General features: G+C 46.4%; 1 protein-coding gene across 4 annotated transcripts; it reads left to right on the top strand.

Annotated features, from left to right (window-relative positions):
* The first annotated feature begins 412 nt into the window (after positions 1–412).
* Positions 413–13,557, top strand: LOC129212020 (regucalcin-like). 4 transcript variants are annotated; one of them, XR_008579048.1, is made up of 8 exons: positions 419–590; positions 6,683–6,851; positions 7,347–7,529; positions 8,937–9,152; positions 10,647–10,778; positions 11,451–11,605; positions 12,948–13,185; positions 13,352–13,557. XR_008579048.1 is itself a non-coding variant. In XM_054840030.1 (7 exons), the coding sequence occupies exons 2-7, from the start codon at positions 6,686–6,688 to the stop codon at positions 12,996–12,998; spliced, it is 735 nt and encodes a 244-aa protein (XP_054696005.1). In that variant the 5' UTR covers positions 419–590; positions 6,683–6,685; the 3' UTR covers positions 12,999–13,557. The 4 variants fall into 4 exon arrangements, 3 of the variants coding, with proteins under 3 accessions (XP_054695999.1, XP_054696005.1, XP_054695984.1); XM_054840030.1 differs by having other exon boundaries at positions 8,937–8,984; positions 12,948–13,557; XM_054840009.1 differs by having other exon boundaries at positions 12,948–13,557.
* The last annotated feature ends 1,551 nt before the right edge of the window (positions 13,558–15,108 follow it).

Genomic DNA, 15,108 nt, shown 5'->3' with positions numbered 1-15,108 from the left:
GTTGTATTTTTAACGTTGCTGAAATGCCCTGGGAGCACACCTCCAGTGCAGAGGCTGTAGCTGCTTCCTGCACCCCAGCCCTGAGGAGCCCAAACAAGTGCTGCCAGCATATTTTCACTCCAGTCCCATGACGGAGCACTGGATCTGGCAAACTGGAGCTGAGCGGTTGCCGGTTCCCTCAGTTAGGACTTTTGTTTAATCCCTCACTTATTAATGGCACTCACCTCTTTGATCAAAGACTTGCACTGATTTCAATTAGGGTTGAACAAGAACCCAGTGACAGGAACGGCTGTATCAGGAGGAGGAGCTGCTGTGCCCTGAAGGGTTTCTTCACCCTCGTGACCAAAATCTATAGTCATAGGTGAAGTGTATTTATTCCCAACCAAGCTGGAGAAAACTCTAGTAATCCTTTGCTGGCGAAATAGCTCTGCCGAAATAAAAGCAGGTGGCACTGACTGCGCGGGGAGCTCCAGTTCTTCCCATCTCGAGCACCGGGGAGGGATCAGGCCCTTCCTACAAAAGGGTGAAGCCACGAGAAGATAAGCCTTGGCTTCACTTTGGACAGCACTGTCGAGTGGGATATCGCTGGGGTGAGTAGCTAGACCTGTGCCCATCTGGGGTTTTTAATAACTGTGTCTTCATTAACTCAAACCGTGTCTGCTGTTGTCTCCAAGAGGGAGAGAGCTGTGGAAGATGACTCTGTCTAGGTGAAGAATGACTTTCAGAGATCGGGACAATCAAATTATATGCAAAGTTGAGTTTCTAGAGTAATGAAAGCTGGGGTGGACCCTGAAGGGGAATAAGAAACACAAGTGTAATTTGGGGAGTTGTGGAAAAAAAGAGGGGAGCGATGGATTTACTAAATATTTGCAAAGCCACAGGAACAAGCTCTTGTCTGAGCACATGCCTGTAGGTAACAGAAGACAAATACAATTATTTAAATACCATATTAATCTATGTGGTGTGCTAGTGCCTTGATACACTCTCCCAACTTACGTTGATGAAAACTAAGGACTATAAAAAGAAGCGGTGGGAGTTGCATCAGAGGAGACCAAAGCAGTGGGAAGGAAGAACCCACCCCAGGAGGAGACACTGTGGTGGGGCGTCAGCCAGAGGTACAGGGGTGCGTAGCCGCCTTTGGCCAACTTCACTATAAACTTCTGCTTTGCAACCCAGCGACGTTAGAAACAAATGAAGTGCGTGGTGTGGGCAGGCTCTTTCCATTGTGGAAATAATGAACAGAGCAGCCGGCTGGCTAGGAACAAATACGTGCACCTGCTGCTGCAGTGTCCACAAAGCCTTTGAGATGTGTCTTCTCCTTAAGTGACCAACCTCTGGAAAGGTAGATGTGGGGCATGTTGAAATGGTGTGCCAAGAGTGGGAAGTACGGTACCTGGGCTGGTAGTCTAGAAGCCACTAGACAGGAACAAGAGATGGTGCAACATGTGGCGGGGGTGTCCCCAGAGCATTTGCAGCCACCTGAGTAAATGAGAGAGACGTGCTCCCGTAGTGTTTTCGTGGCTGCCATCCTGCCTAGCACCACCAATGATCCGGCATCTGAGCTGCTCACCAGGAAAGCAGCGTATGCTTTATTTTTTTAGTTCTGGTGAGGTGAACACTTTATCCCTCTGCATGATTTGATTTTGCTTTGCCACAGCCTGTAGTGAGGAAGTCAGTCAAGTCACCAGAAGAAAAGACCTGAATGGGAAATGTGGTTTTCTCCATCAGAATTCCTTTAGAGAAAACGCTTTGGGAAATATTTTGCAGAAAAAAAGATTACTTTTTTTTTCTGCAGCTGAGAACTAGTTGCTTTTCTTTTTAAATGAAAGCAGTTAAAATGATCGTAAACCAGAATTTTCCTTTCAAATATGTCTTCCAGCTGAAAATACTGTGAAAAAAAATGCATATTATTCTACATAAACCTCCCTTCAAAGTTATCATTTAGGTTAAAAGAAAGAAAGCAGAGAGTAATGTGAAAAACGTTGTGAGAGTAAGCAGACACAGAGGGTTTGTGCTGAAATGAGATGGAGCTGATGGCTCTGGCTGGGAGGCTGAGAAGGGTCCTCAAAGCACCCACAACCACTTTGCTTGTAATGCAGCGACCTTGGCAGGAGTTTGACTTGGAAATATTACTGGCTTTTTCACTAGAAATGTTTGATTTTGTCTCTGGCTTAGGGCTGTAATTTTTTAGTCTCCAAATTTGGATTGATGGCGACTACGATAGGATAATACTAGGTCTGTCTTGGCTATTTGCTTATCTGGGAAAAACGTTCATCCCATGAATCATTTGAACATCAAATTAAAATGTTCATTAAAGTCTTGCATGAGTAAAGAAATGCTTTGCTCTTGCGTGCTGGTTTGGGGCTCATTCCCCCCAGGTGGCTGCTGCCCCAGCTGAGTGTGGTGGGGGCAGCGGCCGCCAGCAGCAACCTGCCTCCCGCCTCCCGCCTTGCTGCAGCAGGCAGGACCCGGAGAGGTGTCCTGTCACCAAAACGCTGGTGGTGGCTCTGCCTCGCTACCTGGCTTGGACCGTGTCCCCACAGCAAGCCTGCCCTTGTCCCCACCTTGCTGGACCAGCCGCTGGGGCAGGGGGGGACACGCCATCACCTACCTCTGCTGAGCAGGGCTGGGTGGGAGAAGGCACTTGGCATCCTCCGCCTTCACCTTCCACAGACAAAAAAAATGGCAGATGCCAAAGAAGGAAAAAAAAAGGTCTTAAAAGCCAAGCAAGGTATCTCCATCCTGCAGCATCCGTGGCAATTGCTGAGGCAAAGCCCTTCCCCGGCCGTGCTGCAGGCAGCAGCTCACAGCTCTCTGCTGAGGCGGGGATTGGGCTTTGCGTATTCAAGGTGAGGAGCCCAGCGAGGAGAGCAGATGACTTCTGCACACAAGAAGGTTGTGGCACAGTTGGGAATAGGAGCCAAGTCTTAAAGATGCTAATACGCCTTAATCACAAGAACGTTTTTTTCCTTATTGTTCAAAGTGACTCGTACTACAAAACCCTCCCCTGCATCTTTCATTAACCTCCCATTTTTATCACCCAAGATGTTCATTTGCCCATAAATTTGGGAAGAATGGGCTAGCCCTCAGGGCGACCGAATGGTGCAACGACTCCGTTTCCCTCTCCCGCTCTCATGACAGAAAAATACTGAGCAAGGATTTTTCCCTATCACATGTTCTGCTGCTGGCACCGTGAAGCAGACCATTCAGAAGGGCTTTGGTCTGTGCCTCATCATTCATGTGACTGCTGACTGAATGCAAAATGTAAAAGGTTACCTGCTCGGTGCAGATAACATCAACTATTGCACATTTTTAATCATCGCCAAAACCAGAAGCTGGTTTCATTGGACCTGCGCTGGAAAAGAGACACCAACCCAGGTCTTGCAATATTTTCTTTCAGCAGGTGTGTTGTTGTGCTGAACTGCAGAGTTTCGCATGGGAGTCCTCCAGCTTGGTATAAATATTCAGCTGTCTGACTGAGAGAAAAGGGTTCTTAAAATTCCTCAGTTTGTTTAGACGATTGTTTCACTGTGTGCACTTTAAAAGCTTTGACTGCCTGCCTGCTTATTCAAAGCTTCAGCTCGAAATTAAAAATGAGATGATCTGTGCTTGCACGGGGGAGAGAGGGAAACAACAAAGAAACCTTTTAAGGTCAGTTATTAGTTTGTATTTTACCTGTATCTTAGAGGTACTGAAATGACCAATTTTTGTCAAGATCATTTGAAGGGGGATGGGGACTGAAGATTAAAAAGGCCATTTTCAAATAGCTACGAGAAAGAGCTGTTAGTTTTTAGAGCAGACTGGATGTTTTTACATCAGTTTTTCATTCCTACCAGGAATTTTTTCTTACAGTCTCCAAACTCTGATGGCTTTAAACAGTTTGACTTGGAAAACGTTTTGGTGACACCCGTCAGCCACTTATTCTCCACGAGGGGTTTAGGCACAAGTCCAAGAGGCTAATATGCCAACAAAATATTGCAGAGAGGATAGCGGAGTGAACGGGATGATTTTATCCACAGGCATTTTGTTTGGGGAGAATACGGCAAGATTTGGTGCTTTCTGCTTGGAGTTACTCTTTTTTCCCTGCACGCTCACCTCTGATGGGTCAGTGCTGCGGCAAGCAGGGTGCGAGGTGCCGCACAAAAAGGTGCCAGACGGCAGGATGCCTGGGGAGCGATGAAGCCGGGATGTTTTGAATATGGCTTTTTGGGGTCAGTTCCTCATTTTTCCCTCTGCAATGCTGTATTCTGTGAAACGCTGATGCTATGCAGCTCCATGGGGTGCCAGCGGGGGTGGTGGTGGTGCAGCAGGAGGTGGACCACTGGGCATGAGGTGGGACTGGGGGCTGCATCCCTGCCCGCCATGGGGAATTCTTTCAGAGGGCACTGCTGCCAGTTAGGGTTGGATGACCGTTTTCTGTTAAAAGCCTCCATTTTCAGCTGCTTGCAAAAATCAGAGAAACCTCAGCCAGCAAGGCACAAATCTTCCCTTCTAGTTGCTCTCCTTTTAAAAACAGGGTGGGGAATTTGAGCCAAAAAATTCAGCTGTTTGGGAAAAAACCCCACAGCTGGAGGGACACACGGGAACAATTTCTTTGGTGGAGGGGAAAGATGCTGAGGCTGGACGTGGAGCTGGGGAAGGTGGATGTGTCTGAGGCTGATTTTGGACAGGGCAGGTCTCCGCAGCATTGGAGGGGGGACGTGAGAAGGGTAAGCAGGCAGCTGGTGCAGGCAGGTTGATTTCTTCCCTGCCTGTGCCTTGTGAAATTAATGGCGTGATTGCGTACTCCTCACGCAGCACGCGGGACGGGTCTGTGCATCGGTATCTCATCGTGGTTTATCTGCCAGGCCCCTGCTCTGTTGCTGCAGAAGCTGACGAAGGGGCAGTAAATTAAAGGAGAGATGGTGGGAAGAGGATGGTTTAATAAGGCTCAGTTGGATCAATGAAACAACCGACGAGACAAACACACACCGGCTGCTGCAGATCTGGTGACTTTCTGCCCCTGTGGGAGCTGCACGGATGGATGCTGGGCTGCTGCCGAACCCCATCTTCCTGCGGGGCGAGAGCAGCTCGGTGTTTTCCAGACCACGATACAATAAAGTCAGCGTTGTGTCTCCAAGCCTTGGGTCCCAAATACAGCAGCCACATGACACAAAACTTGAACCCAAGAGAAACTCACTCCTCCAGCTCGAGCATGGCGTAACAGGTTTCAGGAGGTTTTACTGGCAACTTGCTGCATGTCCTCATTTACACTTTAGACTGATGCTGTTTGCCTGTGTCTGTGCCAGAGCAGATTACTGCCTGGTCTCTCAAGGCCATTTTTCTTGGAACGGAGAAGGATATATTTGATAAATGGGTTGTTTGGACCTCACCTTGGCTGCATGACTCCTTGCCATGCATGCCTGGGGCTGGGGAGCAGGGAAGATCCCTAGTCCCCAGCACTGGCATTTCCACTCACGGTGATTACTGGCTCTTCCCAAGTACTTTGAAGCCTATTAGTGCTAATTAATTATCTGTAAACCTTATCACCAGCTCACCTACTAGGAAACAATACCCTCCTGAAGACAGTAATCCGTAGGAATAGTGTTATGTCAGGGACTGGCTGCCTCCCAAGAAATATCTCTGGATCTGTGGAAAAAATGTGCTGAGGCCAGCGGGTGTAGCAGCGTGGTCTCCATTAGCGGTGACTGAGGCAGCGAGTCAGCTCCTTTCTGTTGTACGAGCTGAACAGTGGAGGTTATTGCTCACATCCCACACTGCAGCAGGGGCAGGGCAGGCCCAGGGGATGGCCTACCTGTTTTGGAGGGCATCAATGGGCCCTGAATGCAAATGTGAAGGACTGGGCTGGGTGACTGGTGTTCTTGCGGGCACCCCGCTGCCACAGGGATGGAGGGACAGAGCAACTGGGGCATGAACAACCCCCAGCAGGAGCAGGTGCCCGAGGTGGAAGCTTCATAGGTGGCTTTGTCCCTGAAGCAGCAACTGGGGTAGTTAAACCCTGCAGCCTGGCACAGGGTGAAATTCGGAGTCTGTGACAGGGGTTGGAGCCCTCTCTGGGGTGGTGAGAGGGCCGATGAAGATGAAATGCTTGGAGGGAAAACAAAGCAGCAGGATTTCAAAGGCAGAAGCCTTTCCCAGTGTTTGCATATTCACACTGACTTGGTGTGGAAATGGGCACTTAGTCTGCAGTGGCCTCAGTGGCAAACTGCAGTTGGTATCATGGGTGGGTATACATCTGCCTGTGGAGCAAGTCAATGCAACTGTGTTAATAAGGCAGAGCCTTGTTTTTCCACAAAAAGTCTTCTGACCCATCAGTGCTGCTGCTCACCAGTCCCTCCCCATGGTCTGGGGGGCCCTTGGGATCACGGATCACCAGCGGATAGCTTGGTCCCAGCTCAGGGCTGTGTCCCCAGCACTCCCTTGCCTGGAGGCAGGTGCCCCATCAGCAGCTCTGGTTTAAAGTCTGTCACCTAGGAAAGGTTTGCTAAGGAGAAGCCTTGGTGCCTCAAGCTCAGTTCCAGCCATGAGGCCAAGGAAATGTCACAGGAACCTCCTAAATGACTCTGTCATGTGGGATTTGGAGGGATTTACAATTCACAAACTCTGCTTTTAAGCATGGTAGGCATGAAAAATCCATGCAATGAGAGCTTTTCATTAAATCTGTTACTAACTCTCTTCTCAGAGCATGTCCTCCTCCATCAAAATTGAATCTGTCGTGAAGGAGAAGAACAGGATGGGAGAGTGCCCGGTCTGGGAAGAAAGGGAGAATGCACTCATCTATGTAGACATTAACTCACAGAAAGTTTGCCGCTGGAGCCCACTCACCAACGAGGTGCAGAGCGTGTCTGTGGGTAAGAGTCTGCACTCACCGCTTTGTCCTGTGAGTCTTCTCTGACCACCCCAACCATCCTTCCTGGTAGGAGTCCCGCAGCATGGTGGTCTCCCTTATTTTCCATGGGGCCACACGCCCTGTCCTCCCACGACATGTTGCTGAGCACAGTGTGGCCTGAGCCAGACAAGCAGAGGGCACCACGCTCAGGTGTGGAGGGCCATGCACGTTGCCCTTGCTAAGCCCAAATGGGAAGGCATGTTTCATTTCGGACCTGCAGAGGAAAAGGTACAATCCTAATGGCTGTGTCTGCACAGACGGTGGAAAGATCTGGAGAACGTAGAGCCAGTGAGATGGTCTAATCATCCCAGGGGAGAAGTATCTTAGCATCAGCTCAGCCATTCCTGGCTCAGGGATACCCCAGTCAAGCCCAGATGCCCTCGGTGAGGTGGGGAGGGGTAGGGCTGACTGACGGCCCCAGAGCCACCCGTCATCTCCTGCTCCCTCTCATCCACAGATGCCCGCGTCGGCTCGGTGGCGTTGCGGCAGTGCGGGGGCTACGTCATTGCCCTGGGGACCAGGTTTGCCTTTCTGGACTGGGATACCCAGATAGTCACCACCATCCTCGAGCTCGAGCAGGATAAACCAAACAACAGGTTCAATGATGGGAAAGTGGATCCAAAGGGGAGGTTTTTTGCTGGTAAGTTCTTGGCAGAAATTTCCCCTGGAGAAAAGAGGAACTAATTACAGTGTGTTTTATTCTGTACATTTTATTCTGTGTTCTCGATTCCTCTGTTGAGTTCCCCACAAAAACCACGGTTGTGATCACGAGCTGTCTTGTGAATGCTCTGCTTGGTTCCTGCCCAATGGAGGAGGACAAGGGATCCCACATACTCTGACAGAGGCTGCTGTCAAGGGCCATCTGGCAGGACAGCTCCCCTTCTACTTGGTGGATGGTGTTTTTCAAATGTCTTGCCTACCTGGGAGGTGAAAAGCCAGTGAAGGGCTCACACCGGTGGGAAGGTTTCTGGAGGTCTAGGGGAGGATGCAGCTCCTAGAGCAGAAGATGAGCTGCGGCTTGCACCCTTCATGTACAGCTTCCCCTCGGTCAGCCCGTGGGACATAAGGATGAGATCCTTGGTCTCCTGAAGGCAAGAGGGACTTTTGCCACCCGTTGCAATGCAGCCAACTTTTCTCATCCCATAGAAATGACAAGCCAAGCACAGCAATCCATGCTGGAAATAGTGACCAATGGGAGTGAAAATGGCTCTGTATGTGTTTTGCCAGCCAGCCTTTTCTTCTTATTTCAAATTTGCCAAAAATCAGAAAATTCATTTGACTCATGGTTATGCTTGTAAGTTGACGTGTCACTAGAGTTAAGGGCAAGAATAAGAGAGAAAAACCTGCTTTGCACACCCCTTCCTAGCTGTGCACGGTGAATCAATGCTTTCAGCAGGGGTTTTGGCCAAGCGTCGTAAAACAAGCTCACGAGGTTTTCTAAAAGGGGAGGCAACAGAGGCAGTCTGTCACAGTTAAAAGAAGGCATAAATGGCCCCCTCGAGTGCTTCCCATCCTGTCACTGCACAGCTCTCTCCTTTCTGGGGAAGAGAGAATCAGAAACTAAATAATGAGCATAACACTGAGACATAAATTCATTAAGAAAAAAATTTACTTCTCTGGTATTCTCCACTTGCTTCTGAGATAACCGTTATTTACAGCACCTGTATTTTAAGGTCACAGCCCATTTAAATTATAAAAGGAGCCTGCAAAGAGCAACAACAAAAAGAGCACATGATGCTTGCCTGCATCTTGGCTGTTACTGTGAGCAAAACCTCAGCCCTGGTGCGTTGTGTTGCTCCTTTGGGTCTTTGGTGTCTACAACTTAAACCTGATGGCAACACAGAAATTAGTTCTTTTGCTGACCAGGATCACCTCCACGGGGGGCAGCTGCTCCTGATCTGCTCCTTTTCCTCCTTCTCATCAATCTGGTGGGACCTGGTTAGTCCCGTTCTCCCTAGGACCTCTTAGTAACACTTAGAGGAGTTTTTTGATCAAGCGTGAGGAACGAGCTCCTACTTTCTAACCAGTGCTCCCATTTCCATTTCAGGTACGATGGCTGAAGAGACGGCACCGGGGGTCCGAGCGAGGCGTCAAGGTGCTCTCTATACCCTTTTCCCTGACCATTCGGTAATAAAACAGTTAGACCAGGTGGACATCTCCAATGGTCTGGACTGGTCCCCGGACCACAGGACCTTCTTTCATATCGACAGCCTGGCATATGCCGTGCATGCCTTCAGCTACGATGTGCACACTGGAAAGATCGGTACATGTGCTTTTCTAAATTCGGAGACAAGTAGTGCTATTACCCTTTCTGCAGCAAGACCTGGGCGTGTAATATGCAGTGATTTGTTTGACAGATCTCATATCTTCTGGTACAGCTTGTCAGAAGGCTGACTGTGATTTTTCTCAAGTTTAGTTACAAACCAGGTGTATTTGGTGAACAAACTTTTTACAATCCTTTAGCTTACTTTCATCTGGATAGAGTTGGCTTATATTTAGACCCGTTCAAGGAGTTGCAGGGAAGAAGCCATTTATACTGCAGAGTGAGAATGAGCTTATAGGATGCTATTTATTCCTGAGTGCCATCTACTGGAATGCTTTGATTGTACTAGCTCCCTAAATACAAATACAGAATGTGCATGCATGTACATCACAGAAATGTATTTAAGGAATCAAGTTATCATTGTGACTGAAGTGCTCCAATTCTGAAATTAAAATCACCTTCAGATGTTTGGCAAATTTTACTTAAATTCATTTTCTAGACAAACATTTTTTATTATAATATCTGCAAAAAGGAAATGTAAGTGCAAGCAAAATGGAGGTAACCTCATTTTGAAACTGAAATATTTTTGTGCTGTATCACTCCATTATACTCCATGGGAATTTAAATGGCTGAACCGCATTTTTACTCTAATCAGTGTGGAATTTGTGCAATCATGGGTGAAAATTGTACAAATAATTAGTTACTCAGATTTCATTTTGCTGAGAAATCTATTTCTACAGATTTTAGGAGATAAGATTTCTAAAGAAGATTTAATGCTACTTTTTCTCCCCCAGATACAAAAGCATAATGAGTTTGAGTTTCCTGGCCTTGGCTTTGTGCTGATTTCTGTCTATTTTTGGGTGACATAATGGCCATAAGGTTCTGGGTCAGAGCAGGCAGGGTGCTGCCTGTGGGCACCGCTCCATGGTCTGCACATGTGCCCACCAACCTATCCACCGCTGCAGCCTGGACCACTAGCAGTTGGTGTCCAGGCTTAATCAAAACTGGTAGCTTAATTGGCCATTAACATAAGTAAAGTTCTTGATCTTTACCTATGAAAGATGGGTTATTATCAACATTTAAATTCAAGTCATTACTTATGTGATGTACTGCTCATAAAAAGACGTCCAGGCTGCCATGAGCAATGAAAGTCCAGGAAAAGTTATTGCGCTTGCGGCACCCATGGCATGGTGGTCAGCTAGTGGGTTAGCAAGAGAGACAGAGGCATTTTGTTCTCTTCCTTGGTAAAATAATAGCAACCCTAACTCAGTACAATCCCAAATCGCAATGGGTCTACTGGGGGCTTGTTTCTGCCAGACTAAGTTAGGCTTTTAACACATCTGCTAAATGCATATGTGATATAAATTTTCCAGCACATCTTTGTCGCAGAAAAGGAGCTTATCTGTTTCCAAAAGCGTGGAAGATGTTAGACTGGGATCTGATACAGAACTGGTACCAGCCCACATAACATCGGCTTCGTAACTCTCCCTGCAGCCTGCCCCAAACTTTTGTACCATCTAGAAAAGGAGGAGCAAATGCCTGACGGGATGTGCATTGACGCAGAAGGGAAGCTCTGGGTGGCCTGTATTGATGGTGGGAGAGTCATTCGTATAGACCCAGAGACAGGTAAGGCCTCCGTCAGCACGTGCATATTGAGTGTCACCTACGTGCCACAAATGTGAGAGGAAAGGCAGCCAAGAGGAGTGGTGTGAAGGCGAGATAAGAAGGTTTATTGCCCTCTCAGCCCCATGGGTTGCCATGAGCATCGCTGGTCCAGGCCTCAGTCACACGGAGAGCGCTGCCTCCCGACATTGAGTACCCCTGCTCCCACAGTCTGGTGATGCAGTACATCCACTTCTTAATAATGCAACTTAAAAAAAAAAAAAAAAGGAAATAAAGCACTGCATATCTATCACGAGAAACATTATAAATCTGCAATTAAAACCCCCATAATTGTCAACATTGAAACGTTTAACTGGGAAACGCTGTTAGGGAATGACAGCCATCCCAGGCCCAAGTGTTTCTGCCCTTCCTGGCTTCAAATACTTTCTTGTTTCATTTTGAGAAACGGAAATGAAGCCTTGCAGATATAAGGGAGAGGCTGAAAAAGTGTTAGATATGAGGCAGATGAAAGAATATGATTTCTCCGCAAACTGTCCTTGAGGACATGGTCTCTGTCTGAAGGGGAGATGCCTTCCAAATAAATGCCACATCTGCGCCATGTGCGCTAATAGCACATTTGTATTTACATGCTTCCTAGAAAATGGACATTAGGAAATAATTGCACATTTTTCCCAGGAAAAAGAATCCAAACTGTGAGGCTGCCTACTCCGAGGATCACCTCTTGCTGCTTTGGTGGAAAAGACTACTCAGAAATGTACGTGACTTCTGCATATGATGGACTGGACGAGGCCACCTTAGCCAAGGAACCTCACGCGGGAGAGATTTTCAAGGTGAGCAGATTTTCTTTCTTTTTATACATCAGACCTGCCAAGCCTCGCGCTCTGAGAGCGAGGTGCCCACTGGGTGCAGCAGCCCTGCCCTTGCTCATCCCACTTGCCTGATGCGCTCGTCCAGATGTGTTGCTCATCCCCCGGCCAGGCACAGGTGCTTTGGCACAGCTGCTCATGCATTTGGAAAGATTTGGAGAAATTGCTAGTAATAGCGTTGATACGTTGGTTAGCTGAAGCCTTGCATCTGGCTGGGATCTGAAGGCAGCCAGTGGGTCTGGATCTGCCCTGTATAGCATATTCTGTAATACACTGTAAGGAACTGGGTCCTGCCCCTGGCTCTTACTATGTTTTCATCAATTTGGGAAATTTCAATCCCTTAATTGTAATTTTTTAATTGTGCCAGGGTATCTAAATATTTATAACACAGATTGCTCCTTTATAAATGAAATGCTTGAATTCACCAGGGCAGAGCTTTGCATCTCAATCAAAAAAATTTTGGGTTTTTTTAAAGTCTGTTAAAAGTAGGTGTTACATTTTGAGTAACTAATAATCCACATTTTTGTCCAGGGTTCTTGAATCCAAAACTTGTTTCTCTCTTCATTTTCCAGTCATTTAGCAAAAAGTACATTAGGAGAATAAAATGCAGTACTTAATCAGCAATTGCCATCATTCCCTGAAAGTTGACCATTGCATCAAAAGGAAGGGTTGTAAATGAGGGGAAATGAAGAACCCCCCCCCCCCAAAACCAGCAACCAAACTCTATTAGCAGTTTGGTAATAGGATGAAGACATGTTCCAGGAGGAATTTGGATCTAATCTGAGATCTGTGACCTTCTAGTTGAAAGCAGTGCTCGGAGCAGATTTCCCTGGCTGAGAACAGATAGATTTCTCAAGCAGCACAGTTTAGGAGACCACAGGAAAAATTAAATACCAAAAGGTCATTATGAGCCTTCGCTTTTTTATCTCAGTTCCTCATTTCTCCAGCTCTATAAGGGAATCGGTGTTTTCCAAACTCCCACTTGTCTTGCGTGGGCAAAGCATGTTAAAAGTTACTATGACTTGTCTGGTTAATACAGAGATAAGGACCGCATGTAAGGGACACAGATAATGTGTGAATTCGCAAAATTATTGAGTAGTGCTTGATAATCTTAAAGATCTTAATCTTAAAGCATTCTAAAGAACTCCATGTAATGACTCTATTTGGGCTGCTCTTGAAGCAGGGGACCCTCCACATGGGGGTAGGTTGCTATGATATTTGTTGTACAACATTTGAATGTTTTCATTGTACTCAGTTGGAGATGTATCTGTTTCCTTTCTTTCATTTTTTATTTTTTTTTAAACAGATAACAGGCCTGGGTGTAAAAGGGATCCCACAGAATTTCTATGCTGCTTGAACATTGACGCTAAATAACAAGAAGAAACGCTTGCATCTTGTAGTAATTCTGAGAAGGAAAATTCCAATGAACTACAGAATTTTTCTGTGTGAGGTTTTTCTAAACCCACATTTGAGAGCGTGCTTGTTTGGAACTGAAGATATTCCTTCTTCTGTGGGCCTGTGGCTTGGTGCAATAGGTTAGAGAGGTAAACTTAATCTGTGTTACACCTTCATAGCTTTTGTGACTTCCCATAAACTTCTTCAAGCTTGAGATTAGTTTTGTGAACTTTCTGATGACCAGCTCTGGGATTTTGAGGTCTCTGTGGTTCCCAAAGCAGAATCTGACTTCTGGTTTGTCTTTTCATATTACAGTGATGTACCAGCAATGATATGGCAGACTTTAATAAACATTTTAAGAGTGATGACTTGAACTGGACTGCTCCTCTGCTGTGGGACTCCCTTGAGGTGTTTTCTTGGTGATCAGACTTATTTGTCATATCCAGACTCCATTTTTACATCCTTGCTAGCCTGTTTCCGTTTGCCTTGTCATGAATTCTTCTGTCTTCAGGACACCATTTATGCTGTTGACAATAAACTATGCAACCATATTTAAAATATGCTTATGGATTTTTTTTCCACATTCAGATATTATCATGAAAATACTGAGTAACCACACATGGTCAGGGTACAAACAGGTGGTGGACTTCCTTTTGCTTGACACATCTTCTTGTTGCATGCATGGCTTCACCTTCTTATTCCCCTTCTTATATTGCTCTTCTTCTCCTGTTTCAAGTCTTTTCCTCCCTTTTCCCTTTAGATTTTTCTTTTCATCTCTTTCTCCTGAGTTTCTCACTCTGCTTAGAGTAATTTCACTTTTTGTCAGCTTTCTTCTAGTCTCTTTGTGGTCCATATTGCTCAGTATTGAGTTTCAAGTCCTTGTCCCTGCCTTCAATGCTGTATATATCTGCTCAGATTTCTTGCTGCATTACCTCCTCTTTCTTCTCTGGGAGGGTAAATCTGGCCTATCAATATTTCTCCTTTTGCCCATACTGTGCAGAGTTTTCTCCTATGTCAATGGCTACATCAAAGCTGACTCTTGAATTTGAGGTTTCTCCAAAGGCCTCAGCACACCTGCAGTGAGTGAGCCAGGTCCTGTCCAAAACCTGGCCAGACTGAGCAGGTGAGCAATGGAAGTGAAGAAGTTGCTCACGTCTTCCTGCTGCTTCTACTGCATGGTCTGCAGAAAGGGCAGAGAGACCATCTTGCGTGTAAGTGAAATGCACTTTGGAAAATGCTGGCAGGAGCTGATTATACCACAGCGTGATGTCAAGGTGTATTTTTAGAGGCTATTTAAATAATGACCCAATGCTATGCTGGATTCACTGAACCATTGTGATCCTTTTGGTTCAAGCTGAGGCAGCAGCTTCTGCCCCATTGGAGGATACAGCTCTGTGGGGATCTATCTGATCTCAGGAGATCTACAAGCTGTTTTTAGGAAAAGCCTAGTGCACATGTAACAACTTCTCATTGAATCAACTCTTTTAAATCTGTCTGTTGTTTGTATTTCTCTAGTTATTTTCTAGGGAAAGCCTACTTAAATTATTTAAGAGTGCTTGAGACCTGTAGATATCCAGTGAAATGTAGCCTTTGCATTGAATTTGGTATCTTTTTACTGCCTGGAAAGATACAGAGCACATACGACATTTTCAGATCCTTAATGCTGACACTTTGTGATGTTACAAAGAGGTCAATAACACTCATCATTTACCAGACCAGATGTTTCAGGGTCTTTCTCTGAGGTATTTGGCCCTTACACCACTGCTATTCAAAGCCTTGAGTTAGCCCTCAGACAGCCTGCGCTATGAGCATGCCTCAGGAGGAGAATCCCTCACAATAACCCATGCACGGAGGAGTAGCGAAACTGTGTTTAGCTATTCAGAAATGTTAAACACAGTTTCCATGGGGCTGTATGCAGGTTGCCCTAGAATTAACTGTTTTCTCCAGTACAAGCACCCCTCTCCTGGCAAGGGGTCCTTCATAGCACTTTTGAAAGAACCAAGCTGGGTTGATTTCTTCCTTTTGAAATATCCATAATGCCCAACTCTCTTATGTGGTAGCCCTCTGGCCTG

Source organism: Grus americana, chromosome 1 (assembly GCF_028858705.1).
Source record: "Grus americana isolate bGruAme1 chromosome 1, bGruAme1.mat, whole genome shotgun sequence".
Classification (NCBI taxonomy): domain Eukaryota; kingdom Metazoa; phylum Chordata; class Aves; order Gruiformes; family Gruidae; genus Grus; species Grus americana.
The sequence above is the reverse complement of the archived record's forward strand: the minus strand, read 5'-3'. Positions and strand labels throughout refer to the sequence as shown.

What these genes read in the sequence shown, in the direction of transcription:
- LOC129212020 (XM_054840009.1), top strand. Translation starts at nt 6,686, where the DNA reads ATGTCCTCCTCCATCAAAATTGAATCTGTCGTGAAGGAGAAGAACAGG. An exon ending in AAAGGGGAGGTTTTTTGCTG is followed by an intron (nt 7,530 to 8,936) that starts GTAAGTTCTTGG and finishes TTTCCATTTCAG; the next exon opens with GTACGATGGCTGAAGAGACG. An exon ending in ACGCGGGAGAGATTTTCAAG is followed by an intron (nt 11,606 to 12,947) that starts GTGAGCAGATTT and finishes TTTTTTAAACAG; the next exon opens with ATAACAGGCCTGGGTGTAAA.